The 13,490-nt window shown below is 47.9% G+C and overlaps 3 protein-coding genes across 6 annotated transcripts in view; 1 reads left to right on the forward strand and 2 right to left on the reverse strand.

The window, feature by feature from the left end:
• Positions 1-437, reverse strand: part of NUP88 (nucleoporin 88kDa) — a 21,884-nt gene extending 21,447 nt beyond the window's left edge. For both annotated transcript variants that reach the window (XM_010847418.1, XM_010847419.1), the window contains exon 1: positions 82-437. In XM_010847418.1, coding sequence (XP_010845720.1) covers positions 82-381 — 300 coding nt within the window. In that variant the 5' untranslated portion in view covers positions 382-437. The remainder of the gene's footprint in view (positions 1-81) is intronic.
• Positions 438-1,256: 819 nt separating this feature from the next.
• On the forward strand, positions 1,257-8,469 carry RPAIN (RPA interacting protein). 3 transcript variants are annotated; one of them, XR_825900.1, is made up of 7 exons: positions 1,257-1,367; positions 2,499-2,669; positions 4,356-4,416; positions 6,373-6,538; positions 6,634-6,697; positions 7,758-7,898; positions 8,161-8,469. XR_825900.1 is itself a non-coding variant. In XM_010847420.1 (7 exons), exons 1-7 carry the CDS (start codon positions 1,287-1,289, stop codon positions 8,188-8,190), a joined length of 660 nt encoding a protein of 219 aa, XP_010845722.1. In that variant the 5' UTR covers positions 1,257-1,286; the 3' UTR covers positions 8,191-8,313. The 3 variants fall into 3 exon arrangements, 2 of the variants coding, with proteins under 2 accessions (XP_010845722.1, XP_010845723.1); XM_010847420.1 differs by having other exon boundaries at positions 6,373-6,484; positions 8,161-8,313; XM_010847421.1 differs by lacking the exon at positions 7,758-7,898 and having other exon boundaries at positions 6,373-6,484.
• The window catches only part of C1QBP (complement component 1, q subcomponent binding protein), a 5,540-nt gene continuing 423 nt past the window's right edge, over positions 8,374-13,490 (reverse strand). The window contains exons 2-7 of the mRNA XM_010847508.1: positions 13,469-13,490; positions 12,729-12,879; positions 10,466-10,562; positions 9,237-9,332; positions 8,878-8,997; positions 8,374-8,766 (exon numbers count right to left, since the gene is read on the reverse strand). Of these exons, the coding sequence (XP_010845810.1) occupies positions 8,617-8,766; positions 8,878-8,997; positions 9,237-9,332; positions 10,466-10,562; positions 12,729-12,879; positions 13,469-13,490 (636 nt within the window). The 3' untranslated portion in view covers positions 8,374-8,616. The remainder of the gene's footprint in view (positions 8,767-8,877; positions 8,998-9,236; positions 9,333-10,465; positions 10,563-12,728; positions 12,880-13,468) is intronic.

Below are 13,490 nucleotides of genomic sequence, written 5' to 3' on the forward strand. Positions count from 1 at the left end.
CCAGCAGACCAAAAATAGCCAGGATGCGAAGGGGACGAAAACGCTAGCTAAGGGTCGTTTCCCAATTCGGCCTAGCCGTACCTGGTACTGGGAGAGGGAGGGCTCCTCACCAGCGCCGCTGGGGCCCCGAAGGCGCACGACTAAGAAGGAGCTCTCTTCTGGGTCCCACAGAAAGAGTTCTCCGCCGAGGCCCAAGACCAGGTTTCTCGTCAACAACTGAGGAGGCAGCGGCGGCGACGAAGGCAATGATGAAGCCGGCTTCTCAGTTTCGGTTGAGCTCTGGTTTTTCAGTCCTTCTCGGAGCCGCAAGAACACGGCGTGGTTGGGCAGCCAGGTCTGCCACAGCTCACCGTCGCCCGGGCCGCCTTCGGCGCCCGCCATCTTGAACCCACAGCTCTCTGTGGCCTCGCCGCTGAGCGCAGCCAATCTGCTTCCAGCCGTCCACTGCTTCGGCCAATCATCGAGCAGGTAGGCCGGAAGCTCGAGACAGGATTAGGGGCGGGGCAAATGTGAGGGCAGCCCATCAGATAGCTTCATCGCCAAAGGAAAGCCAATCACCAGTCAAGCCTATTCTGAAGCCAAAGGGCGGGAGGAGAAAGTCAACAGGCCAGAACGTGAGTTGAAGCTTTTGCGTTACGGAAAGTCTACTACGGGGCGGGAAGAGGGTGGGTGAAAACTGAGATCTGCGTATCTAATTGCTTATTGGACATCTTCACCTGGATAAAGCTAGACATCTAAAAACTTCCCTCAAAAAATAAAATCTTCCTTCAAGACTTACCTCCTTCAATCTAGGTTGGATAGACTTCACAAATGTCACTACTTCAGTCCCCCACCCTGCTGCCTGCTGCCAAGTCGCTTCAGTCGTGTCCGACTCTGTGCGACTCCATGGACTGCAGCCTACCAGGCTTCTCCGTCCATGGGATTCTCCAAGCAAGAACACTGGAGTGGGTTGCCATTTCCTTCTCCAATGCATGAAAGTGGAAAGTGAAAGTGAAGTCACTCAGTCGTGTCTGACTCTTAGCGACCCCATGGACTGCAGCCCACCAGGCTCCTCCATCCATGGGATTTTCCGGGCAACAGTACTGGAGTGGGGTGCCATTGCCTTCTCCCTCAGTCCCCCACCCTGGGGTTGCCCAAATCCGTCTCCGTGTGAGACCCGCCAATAGGAAAACGTTTCCCAGAATTCCCCGGGACCTGGCGCGGTCGGAACCCAGGAACTACAACTCCCAGGATTCTGTGCCCCGTTGGGGGTGGGGCTTTCTGGGGACTACTCCCGCGAAAACGAGATGGCAGAGAGGCCGGGGTCTCGGCACCACTCGCTGTATAAACTGATAGGCTCGCCGCCTTGGAAAGAGGCTTTCAGGCAGGTGAGTGTGAGATTTGGGAGGCCTTGGCCAGGTTGTCGTCACTCCCCTAGTCCCAGGAACCGCTCTCCTCCGTAACTTCCCTTCGCCCGGCCGGGTGAAGCAAGAGTCGGTACAGGTGGATCTCCTGCCTGTAGGTCCGACCCCGGCCACCGCCCGGACACTTCCTGGAGCTTCTGGACCCTTGGGTGTGGGACTAGCATGGACCGGCCCGGTCCCAGGAAGCCTTCGTTTTGGACTCGTGTGTTTTCAGTGTGAAATGTGGCCGTGACTGCACCTCTACACCCGCTGTTGTCGGGTCGGTGGGCACCAGAGAGGCACCTTGTATACTCACCGCAATCTAGAGAGGCGTTATGTCTATCCCAAAGAGGAATAGAATAATTAGATAGTATTTTTTATTTCGAAAGTGATTTCTCATTCCATTCCAAACGGTTTCTTCTGTGCCTATGTTACTAAGTCTAGCAGAATTGTAGCTTACAGTCAGCACTGACCTATCCTGAACTCAGTCTGGTTCCTGTAAATGCTGTCGCCTGTCTTTCCTGGAATTTAATGTAGTGGATATATCCCAGGAAAATAATCTGATGCTAGAAATGACTGTTGACAGCAGGATTTTTCAACCTTGGCTGTCCACAGTTTGAAGAAGATAGTTCTTCATTGTGGAGTGGGGGGCAGTTCTGGGATTGTACTGTGTTTAACAGCTTCCCTGGCCTCTACAACTAAAGCTGTGACAACCAAAAATGTCTCCAGGCATTGCCATGTGGCCGCTAGGGGAAAAGATTGCCTGAAGCTGAGTAACTGTTTAGGAAGGTGACTACCAGGGCCATATCTAGAGTAGCAAAAATTTGGAAGCAACCTGTCTTGATAGCACAGTGGATGTTGCGCTAATATCACCAACCATTCAGAAGGCTGGCATTGAAGATAGACTGCGAAGTAGGTTGATCTGGAAATATATGACCCAAGGATTGTAATTGCACCCTTTGACATATGGGTAAGGATTGGAGAGGAAAGTGCCAAAATAACAATAGTTAGGGCTAGAGTTTAAATTGTATGTCTATAAATTTCCTTTAGTGTTTTAATAACTAATCTGAGGGTTTTTTTTTTTTCCCCCTCTCTCATCTTTCTCCTCTTTCCAAGGGATGCCTGGAGAGAATGAGAAACAGCCGGGACAGGCTCCTGAGCAAATACCGCCAGGCTGGAGGCAGTATGTCAGGAGGCGCTCAGAACACCCTTCTAGTGCAGGAGGTGATGGAAGAAGAGTGGAATGCTTTGCAGTCGGTGGAGAGCTGGCCACAGGCCTGGGCTCAGGTCAGGCTGGATATGTTCCTTTAGCACCAAGAATGGCAGTGTCCTCTCTTCCTGTCTCCCCATCTTCTCTAAACCCAGTCACCCTCCAGCCCCCAATCAGGACTCTAATGGCCTCTGACCCAAGTTCTTCTCCCTTTAACATTAGACTCTTCTAGATCAATTGATGGTCCATAAATTCTAGACTCTTAACCTGCTGCATCATTGCATCATCAGTTCAGTTCAATTGTTCAGTTGTGTCCGACTCTTTGTGACCCCATGGACTGCAGCACGCCAGGCTTCCCTGGCCATCACCAACTCCTGGAACTTGCTCAAACCCATGTCCATTGAGTCGGTGATGCCATCCAACCATCTCATCCTCTGTCGCCCCCTTCTCCTCCTGCCTTCAATCTTTCCCAGCACTAGGGTCTTTTCCAATGAGTCAGTTCTTCGCATCATAATCACTTACAAAACTCAACAGAGAGAAATTTCACTCCATGGCTCCACCCCTGGAACATTTGATTCAGTAGGCCTGAGCTAGTGATCTCTCTTTTAAAAAAGGTCTCCAGGAACTTTCTGATTCTAATCTCAGCCAGGGTTGGGAACTGGGTGTGGATGGGAAACCATTTACCATGCATCAGGAAAAGCATTGGATTGGAGCTCGGTAGTTCTGGAATTCTTTTTTTTTTTTTTTTTTTTATTATTTGGCTGTGCTGGGTCTAAGCTGCAGCACACGGGATCTTCAGTCTTTCTTGCAGCATGCATAGGTGCAGCATGTGGGATCTAGTTCCCTGATGAGGGATGGGCCCCCTGTGTTGGGAGCACAGAGTCTTAGCCACTGGACCACCAGGGAAGTCTCAGTAGTTCTGGAATTCTGATCCTGGTTTTGCTATTGCCTCTTAATTCTGCCTCTTTGAGCTTTAGTTTTCACATTTGTAAAATTGATAATGTTGTCAGTACTGTGAGGACAGTATAAGAAACATGTGGGAAACTGCTCTGAAAACATCAAGGCTCTCTGTAATAAACAGGCATGATTTGGTGCCTGCTATGTGTTCGAGTTACATAACCACAATTAGTGTTTACAGTAACCCTCTCAGGTGGGTTTTATGTCCACGTTACAGATGCCCAAAATGAAGCTGACAGTGATTAGAAACTTAAGGCAATGACAACGCACTCCAGTACTCTTGCCTGGAAAATCCATGGATGGAGGAGCCTGGTGGGCTGCAGTCCATGGGGTCGCTAAGAGTCAGACACGACTGAGCAACTTCCCTTTCACTTTTCACTTTCATGAATTGGAGAAGGAAATGGCAACCCACTCCAGTGTTCTTGCCTGGAGAATCCCAGGGATGGGGGAGCCTGGTGGGCTGCCGTCTATGGGGTCGCACAGAGTCGGACACGACTGAAGCGACTTAGCAGCAGCAGCAGCAGCAGTGGTCACACAGCTTTTTGGCAGAAACCATATACTTAGCTGCTGCCCTACACTGCCTCCCGCAACTTTGGTGCTATTGTTTTGTCCCTGGCTGGGTGAATCATTTGTGGTTGCTTTCTCAGCATGGCCACGTTACTGCGCTGTCAGCACATTCTACAGAAGGACTGGGTTGATTTCTTCAGTTGAATCTGGGTTTTTCAAGCCAGTCTCCAAGTGTGAATCATGTGGGTCTTGTCAGTTAATTGTAACTTCAAACCTCTGATGACCCCTTTCTCTTGCAGTTGGAGGAGCCGATGGACCTGGCTGTGCTGGAGGAAATCCAACAGGAGCTGATTGATCAAGGTGACGTCTAGGAATAGTTCTTCCTGCCTATATCTCTAACTGCTCTAATGCTGATCTCATTTCTAAACAGAATGTTTTTAACTCCTTTATTTCCGTCTTTAGTCAAGTGTTCAGGGGTCTCTTGTTCTTACTCTAAAGTCTTGGCTGTACTTGGCTGTCCCAGTAACAAGAGAGTCTTCAGTTGTCAGGCCTTGTGCTCAGAGCTCTCCTTCTACTGTTCTGTCCTTCAGTTCAGTCGCTCAGTCGTGTCTGACTCTTTGCGACCCCATGAATCGCAGCACGCCAGGCCTCCCTGTCCATCACCAGCTCCCAGAGTTCACTCAGACTCACATCCATCAAGTCAGTGATGCCATCCAGCCATCTCCTCCTGTCGTCCCCTTCTCCTCCTGCCCCCAGTCTGTCCTTATGACGCCCCTATGAGGTAGTATGAGGAGACAGTGGTGTCTTACAGGCTGCATAGCCGGTGGTGGAGTTGGAAAGTAAAACTGATTTTGTGAATCTGGTTCCTGTGTCTATTCAACCCAACAGTACTTTTCTGTTAGTAGATAAATAGTAACCTTGTCCCCTTACAGGAGAGTGCATGATCAGGCCTCTTGTGCTGCCTATCTTCAGTACCTTCTCTCCCATCTGTTCTGTACTGACTCCCCAGGGTCTTGTGACCATTCCCTTCCTGTAGCATCAGAGAGCCACAGAATGCTTAATTTAGTACCTCATATAACTAAGTCATTTATTTCACACAGGCCTGTCTTGACGAGGCTCAGTTTTTGTCATCTGTTAAAGAGATAACAGACTGCCTCTAGTTTATTTGTAGGCTTAAATAACATGTGTTGAAGACTTAGAGCGGTGCCTGGTATATAAGAAGGCTTGCGATAAATAATCGCTATTATCTTGAGGATGCAAGAGCATGAACTCTTGGCCCAGACGGCTAAAATTCACTTCTCAGCTTTACCACTTTAACTTGTGTGGCCCTGGGCTCTCCTTGTGCCTCAGTTTCTTCATCTTTAAAATAAGACTTATAGTGAAGATTAATATATATGTAAGGACTTAACATAGCATTTGACACATAAGTGCTATGCGAGTGTTAGCTGTTATGATTGCTGTGTTGACCCCAGTTAAACTGTAGATTCCTTGATTTTAATTTTTTATTTTCTCTTTACCCTCACCTGCAAAACCTATCTTGGTGAAAGGAAGGACTCACTAAGTATTTCTTTTGGGGTGTATTTAATTTAAAAGTCCGAAGTGATAAGAATTTGCTGTGTTCTGCCTTACTCAGTCATAAGGAACCCTCTGGAATTGGGGTTGGCAAACTGTCCCTTAGGAGCCAGATTGTAATGTTTAGCCTGTTGCTACTACTCAGTTCTGCTGTTGTAGTGGGAGAACCGTGATAGCCCATTCATCAACCAAAGGAGAATGGCTGTTACATTATAACTTTAAAAATGGAAGGTGGGCAGGATATGGCCTGTGGTCTGCTGAGCCCTACTCTGAAGTCTAGATGGTGAGCTCACCAGAAGCAGGGACCAGCCTTTTTCATCTTTGTATTTACCTAGGCCTCCCAAGTACTAGGCCTTTTTACATATCTGCTGAGTGGATGAACACACACATTCTGAACAATACGGACTGAGTCTGGGGACACTGGCGAACAGATCGCCTTAGACTTATCCAGGTGGGCCTGGCGTCAGAAACACGTGTCTGTCAGCTTTCTTCAGCTGCCTGACACTTGTTCAGCTCCACTCCTGTGGCCTCATGACTTAGCCTCATCACTTCAAAAGGAAGCAGACAGACAGGAGGGGAAGGATCCAGTAAGATGAGGCCTGACAGCAGTGAATATCTAGCGATTGTAGTGTGGTTTTACCCTATTTCTCTTGTGTGGATGAAGCTTTTGAAAATGCATCTTCTAGCACTCGGGACAGGGCGCCAGGTGATGCAGTGACACTCCAGCTCTACTCTGCCTTGCAGAACAGTCCATCATCAGTGAGTACGAGAAGAGCTTGCAGTTTGACGAACAGTGTCTCAGTGTCATGCTTGCTGAGTGGGAAGCAAACCCCCTCATCTGTCCCGTGTGTACAAAGTAAGAGTTTTCACAACCTTTTCAGCACTGTTCGTTCCCACCCCCCACTCCAAGGTGAGTGGAACTTCCCCCAAATCTGTGGTCTGGGAAGGTGGGGGGATACGGGTCTGCTAGCTGTGATGCTCTGGGATCCCCAATTCTGCTTCCAGGTACAACCTGAGGATAGCAGGCGGACTGGTCGTGTGTCAGTGTGGCCTGTACATCCAGTCTCATGTGAGTGTTCCTCACACAGGTCTTGTGTTACCTCTTTCCACACGTACCTACTTTCTTAAACAACTCCAGCAGTGTGCACAGCTTGTCCCAGCCTCACGTCCAGTTCACACACTGGTAGCTTGAAATTGGTCACAGTGGCAATACGAGACACCATGGAATTGGCAAGCTCCGTAAATCAGGGTCTTCCCGGCCCCTCTCCCCAAGCCATTTGTGAGGCACTTACCTCTAGGAAGAGAGCCTGGTTTAGAACTGGGAACTCTTGTATCTGATATGCCATAAAAACTGTCCATATCTGAAGACAAAGCTGCATTCAGAATTTAAGTGTCAGTAATCTTCAAATATAGGAGTCCTCTTATCTGATATGATGTTGACCAAAAGTTTGCCAGTTGATTAAAGTGGTGAATTATACAAATGACACTGTTTCAAACATACATGTTTACTTGCCAGTCCTTGAGCGAGACTCTGTTGACTGGAGAGCTGAGGTTGAAGTCTTATGTTTTCCAGTTGTTTCTATAAAGCATCGAGAAGCTGTGTACACTTTAGGATTTTTCCTCCCCATCTTTTACTCTTTTACCTAATTCAATAACTTTTTTTAAAAAAAGCATCTTTTTGTTTCCTAAACATTCCACTTACTATCACAAAAACAAAACTTTGTTTTCTTCTTATTTCATTGGTTTATATAGTATGTAATTAAATCGCTCAGTTATAGTAGCAAGTTCAGTAGCAGATCTGGGAGCTTGCTGGTTCTGGGTAAGCATACACTTGGCTGGTAGAGGCAGAAACACAGGGAGGTTCCGGAGTCCCAGCTGAGTGTTCCTGGCGCGATGAGCAGCAGTTAGTGTTTTATGGCAGGAGCAGAAGAGCACTGGTTCATTTGGAGAGGCGGCCAGATGGACATTTAAAGAGATCCTCTTAGTACAGTTATAGCGTTTTAAGGGTCCAAGGAATCAAGGCATCACGGGGAGCCAGTTGTGGACTGGTGTGAGGAGCTGCAGTTTTTCAACCTGTTGACTATGAGGCTAGTAAGATTAGCTTATAGTTTAACTTGTCTGTTTTTCAGTCTCCGGAGGTGACAGAGCAAAAGCTTCGCGCCTGTTTAGAAGACAGTGTGAACGAGCACAGTGCACATTGTCCCCACACGCCAGAATTTTCAGTCACTGAGGGGACAGAGGAGAAGTCATGTCTTCTCATGAGCTGTCTGGTAAGCCTCCCACGGGAGCCAGTAGTTGAGAGTGGGTCAGCAGTTGGTTTTATTCCCACCCTGGTAGAAAAGAGGAACTTAGTTGCATAGAAAAGTGATGCCATTTCAGTTAAAAGGCCAACCATCTCCTGAAGGGGGGAAGGACAGTGGCCACCCAGGTCGTGGAAGGAGCAGCTTAAGTGTCACTGGTATCGATGACTTTTAACCATATGCTGAGACTATCTTCATGACTGGAATAACTCTTTTTTCTACTTAAATCCAGGCTTGTGATACTTGGGCTGTGATCCTCTAGAGTCGGTCCCAGTCTTGATGCATGATCTACTGTGTTGGAAGAAAGTCCCATCTTGAGAAGTGGCCTTGTAAATACAAACCTTTTATTTATAACTTATTTAATATTAAAACATTTCAGACTTTCCTCTGTTTCATGTTTTGTAATGCACGTTGAAAGGGAGGGTAGAGAATTAGAAAAGACAAATCACCTTGGAGATTTTATTGTCCATCATTATGTTATACAAAAATCCAGAAATAAAGGGTTTGTAGAGGGTAAATGAATGGTAAATAGGAGACAACAGAAATAAGTTAAAAGCGAATCATTTTCCATGATATTGGGATTAAAAAAAAAACCATTTCAAAGCATGTGGGTCTGGCTTCAGTTAGGTTTTGTTCACTGGCCAAAGCCTGCCATAAAATTAAGGTGTTCAGCACCTTGCTGCCTGCTCTACTTGCTTTTGACAAAACCTTTGAGGTCTTCAAGGAAAGAAATGTACTCCTGGTGCTCCAGGGCTGTGCTGAGCTCCACCAATTCATCGGCAAAAGTGTTGTCCACCCCTCGGTCCGCAAGGAAATCCATTAGGTGGTCGTATAAGCCCTAGAAGGAGGATCATTTACTGGTTAAAAAGACCCCTGAGACACTTACTCTGATGCTTCTTTGTCCCTCCTTGGATTAGGTAAGCCCCTCCCCACCTGATCTAGCACTCACCCAATCCAGGGAGTCTGTGTTGAGTGTGTAATTTGTGTCCTTCCAGTCAGACTCGCCGGTGGCCTGAAAACTCACTTCCTTGATGGAGAAAATGTCACTCTGGTCATCCTCTTGTCCAATCTGAAGAGAGACAGTATTTGGGGAAACAGAAAGGTTTTCCAGGACAAGCCAGACTCAGGCGAAGAAAAGGGATTATTTACAGCTTGAAACCCAGATTTGAACCTTGTTCCCTCACCTCCGACTAATCTTCCCAGCTTTGCTGCTCTAAGCCAGAAAATGTTAATATCAGCTGGATGGAGCCAGGAAAGCCCCCTGGAGGCCTCCCCCACCCAGGGCTGCCAGCTCTCCACCCTACACACCTCATCTTCCGGATAGTGGCAGTCCAGCACAAGGGCCTTGCTGCTGCCGTCCTTTGTAACTTCAACCACGAAATTGGGAGTGGATGTCAATTCAGGCTGGGGAAATAAGAACAAGTCAGTAAATGTGTTTTTTGGCAGGGGTCTGGACTAAAGGTCTCAATTCAGGAGTCTGATGGCCACTGCTATTACGATATTACTTAGCCACTTGCAAGTCTTACAGTATGCCAAGAGGTTCCCAAATAAGAAGCCTAGGATCTTTAACACAGTATTACAGCCATATAACCCACTTGTTCAGAGACTGGGCCGAACGCATCCTGTCATTCCTTTCTAGAGTTGTGGACTGTGTTTTGGAGGCAGAGTATCATAATTTAGTACAGCCTTTCACTTCTATTAGCACCCTGCTTGTTTACAGAACATACAAGGTTCAGAATTAGGAACTCAGCTCTAGCCCCACCTAGGGTGCCAGTTAATTTTCCTGGGTCAGTTTCTACATCTATACACTACAAAGCTGGCTCAAAGCTCCAAAACCCCTTTCCAGATGTTTCGGGATCTTCATTACAGCCCAGGACCAAAGACTGATGCCTCTGACTAAATCCCAGAGGCCCTCCCTTTGAGGGTGAGCCAGCCAACCTCAGGGAGGAGGAGGGTCGGGGTGGGGGTGCTCTTTGTCAGGGGGGCTGGGCCAGCACTCCAGGGAGCTGAGCTGGGTCATGAGACAATACCATGCCCAACCAGCCAGAAAGTCTGGGGACCTGTGGCCCTCATACTGGCTGGTTTCTAGGCCAGGCACAAAGCTTCCTAAAATGTTCGAGGACTAAGCACCATCCAGGTCCAACCAAGAAGGGCAGCAACTTAAGGAGAGGCCTTGCCAAAGTCTCTGATGCCCCTGGCTGGTGTTTATTACCAGCCCGGGACATGTATTCCTCATGTGGAACACTCCAAATGATTTATCTCCTGATCATGAGAAGGGTTAAGACAGTTTAAATTCCTTCCTGTTAGGTGAACACAGGCCTAACGCTTAAGCCCACAGAAAACAGTTCATTAACACTTGGCCCCTGGGAAAGAAAAGTGGCCACACAGTTCTGGTGTTCTGCAAGTAAAGGCCCAAGGATGGCTGCCTTTGCCTTCTCTCCTGGCGTTAGAGTTTAAACAAAACAAAAACCAATGCTCCTTCCCTAAGCCTGTCAGAAATAGGTGGGTACAGACTGGTTACAGTGTTAGAAACTTACCTCCTGCTCCTCAGCCTTCTGCCCTTGGGAGGGTTCTTCCTCCTCACCACCGAAAGCAGGTGGGATGCTATTGTTAATGTTGAAAGTGACAGTGATCCTAGAAAGGCAACCAAAGAAAGCACAATGAAGACTCTCTTTAACTGAGTAGCTGAGTAAGTACTAAGGCTTGCTACAGTTAAAAATGCTGTTGAAACAATGTATCTCAGCCAGCTTTACATCTGATTGCCTGCATCCCACCCACAGTTGGATTCAGCAGGTCTGAAGTGGGCCTACTATATGTTGGCTGCTGGAAGTCAATTAGGCACTGTTTCCTCAGCCAAATACAGTTGTGTGTGGGCTGCTTCTGCCATCAGGCCACTATCTGGGGCTCTCTGTCAACCTTATGGCCACAGTCAGCTGACACCGCCACCCTTGTCTTTCCAGGGCACCTTCCAGTGGTGGTGAGCAGATGAGAAGCTGTGGGCGTGGGCTAGAAGCCTCCTCTAAAAAAATAAATGTACTTGGCTGCACAGGGTCTTGGTTGCAAGGTGCACATGACCATTGCTATGTGTGGGATCGCTCAGTTGCTGCATGCGAGATCTTAGTTCCCTGGGATTGAACCCAGGTCCCCTGCGCTGGGAGCAGACACTTTGACCACCACAAAGTTCCAAAAGCCTCCTTTAAAAAAATAAAATGTACTTGGCTAGGCTGGGTCTTGGTTGCGAGGTGCACGTGACTTTTGTTGCTATGTGTGATATTTTAGTTCCCTGATCAGGGATTGAACCCAGGTCCCCTGCACTGGGAGAGGAGAGTTTTAACCACTGGACCACCATGAAGTCCCAGGAGCCTCCTTTAAAAATCCTCCTCCATTAGAAGAAAATCTGCCTGAGAGGAAGAGAAGGAGCACTGGAGGGCTGTGGCATCAGCTGAGGATGGAGAGTAGCCCTGGCCCCAGGAAGGGGAGGCCTCACTAAGGACACCACATAGGGGAGTTCTCTGGTGGGCCACTGCTTAGGACTCGGTGTGTTCACTGCCTTGGCCTGGGTTTGATCCCTGGTCGGGGAACGAAGATTCCCACAAGCAGTGTGGCCAAAAAAAAAAAAAGAATATGCTGCTGGACAGTTTTATTCTTCAGAGCAGATGTGGGAAGTTTAATAAATGACAAAGCGGGCACAAACACCACCTAATGACAATTTTAACTTCACCTGACATATCATATTCCAAAATTTGAATTGAAAATTGAGTGACACTTGGAACGAGCACTGCTAGGTTGCAGACAACGCTGCCCTCTGAAGCCACGATAACTGGTGCCTTGCCAGATAGAGATTTGATGTACAGGCACAAAACTGTGGACCAAACTGACCCCTGGACAGAGAAATGCAGTTATGTTCAGCAGCCCATTATAATGGTCCCAAACCGCCTATGACTTAGCTTAGGAGAGTGGTTTGGGTCATGTTACAGACTACGCAATCGACCTATGAGGGGGAAACGCTACGCTACTAGGCAAAACCACCAGCCTGCTACTTCACAGCACATGCGAAACTTCAAAGCGGATCATGGATTTAAAACAGCTTAAGCAGGTCAAAGGCTTCCCTCTTTTCTAATGAAAAACTATACTGCAACCCCACCCTGTTAATTATCTTGCTTTCTCAACTGTAAACAGAACAGGGAGGGGGGTGGCCTTTTAGAGCCTGAGTGTAGAGCCAGCAGAGTAAATCCGATTCTGTTGGCATCTCTGAATTTGCATGCCTAAGTTGTGGGCAAGGCACAGCCTCACTCACCAGTAAGGGCTCAGTGCTGCTGCCTCTACTGGTCCAGAAGACTCCCAGGGGCTTGGCTTCAAGGCTACTGGGGTGATGTTCATTCACTCAGTCGTGTCTGACTCTTTGCAACCCCATGGACTGTACCCTGCCAGGTTCCTCTGTCCATTGGATTTTCCAGTCAAGAATACTGGAGTGGGTTGTTATTTCGTTCTCCAAGGGATCTTCATGACCCAGGGATCAGACTCACGCCTCCTACATGGCAGGTGGGTTCTGAACCGCCAAGCCCCTGGGGAACCCCGCTACTAGCTTGCTGTCTCCTTGTTAACCGCCACAACACATTACTGTGCAGTGAGTGAGCGAAAAGGAGCCTAAGAAGTTATCCAAATGAATCCTAACATTTCTGGGAAACCAGGAGTCGGTCAAGCACCTGTCTTAACTAAAGGTTGCTGTGGATACCTCACAGCAGGTCCTGCAGGTTTATGGATGTGGTCCCCTGGGTTCCATAGGCCCCTGGTACTTACTTTTCTCCAGCAACTTTCCGCACTAATTTGGCTTCCGTCCCATTCACTTCCAGTTCCCAACCTCCTGACATTTTGGGGAGAGACTTATATTTCTGTATCTTCTTTTCCTCCTTGATCTCATCGCTGAGGAAGTCAACGAAAGCTTTGTCTCCTACAATGGAAATAAGTTACAGAAAGAGCCAATTAGTCTAAAACGGAAAATGACCCCGTTACTACAAGCAGAGACCAGGACTTAGTCTGTTTTTTCCTAATACTTCTATTATTAATAGTGGCTCTGTGGACTTAGCCCAACTCATATCCGTTAAGCCTCAATTCCTTCATCTGTAAAAATGTAAGCTATCAGTGGGAAGCTGAGCATGGATTCTAGGAAAGTGATCCCCAATAATGAACTTCTCACCACGTTTCAAAATAAAGCAAAAAAAAAAAAAAAAATTGCCACTACCCTTTCACTTGTCAAGAAACCTCACCACGCTACTTCTAACCGCGACCTTGGGCTTTCGCAAAGTTCCATTTTCGAGAGACTGAGGTAAAGCCGGCCTCCAGGACTTTACAGTATCTCTCCTCGCAAAGTCAAACAGGGGTGGGGGAGGACAGGAAATGTTATTAAGCGTGGGTTTAACTAGCAGGTCGACCATCACTGGGAGAATGTTCCGGACCTCAGGAGCGGCTCCGGACTGTCCATTCAGGTGGTCTACACCTCCCAGCCCCTCAAGCCCCCGGCCCACGTGCATGAGTCTCACCTTCGGTGTGCAGTCCGCTACA

Source organism: Bison bison, unplaced genomic scaffold (assembly GCF_000754665.1).
Source record: "Bison bison bison isolate TAMUID 2011002044 unplaced genomic scaffold, Bison_UMD1.0 scf7180017864249, whole genome shotgun sequence".
NCBI classification, from domain to species: Eukaryota; Metazoa; Chordata; class Mammalia; order Artiodactyla; family Bovidae; genus Bison; species Bison bison.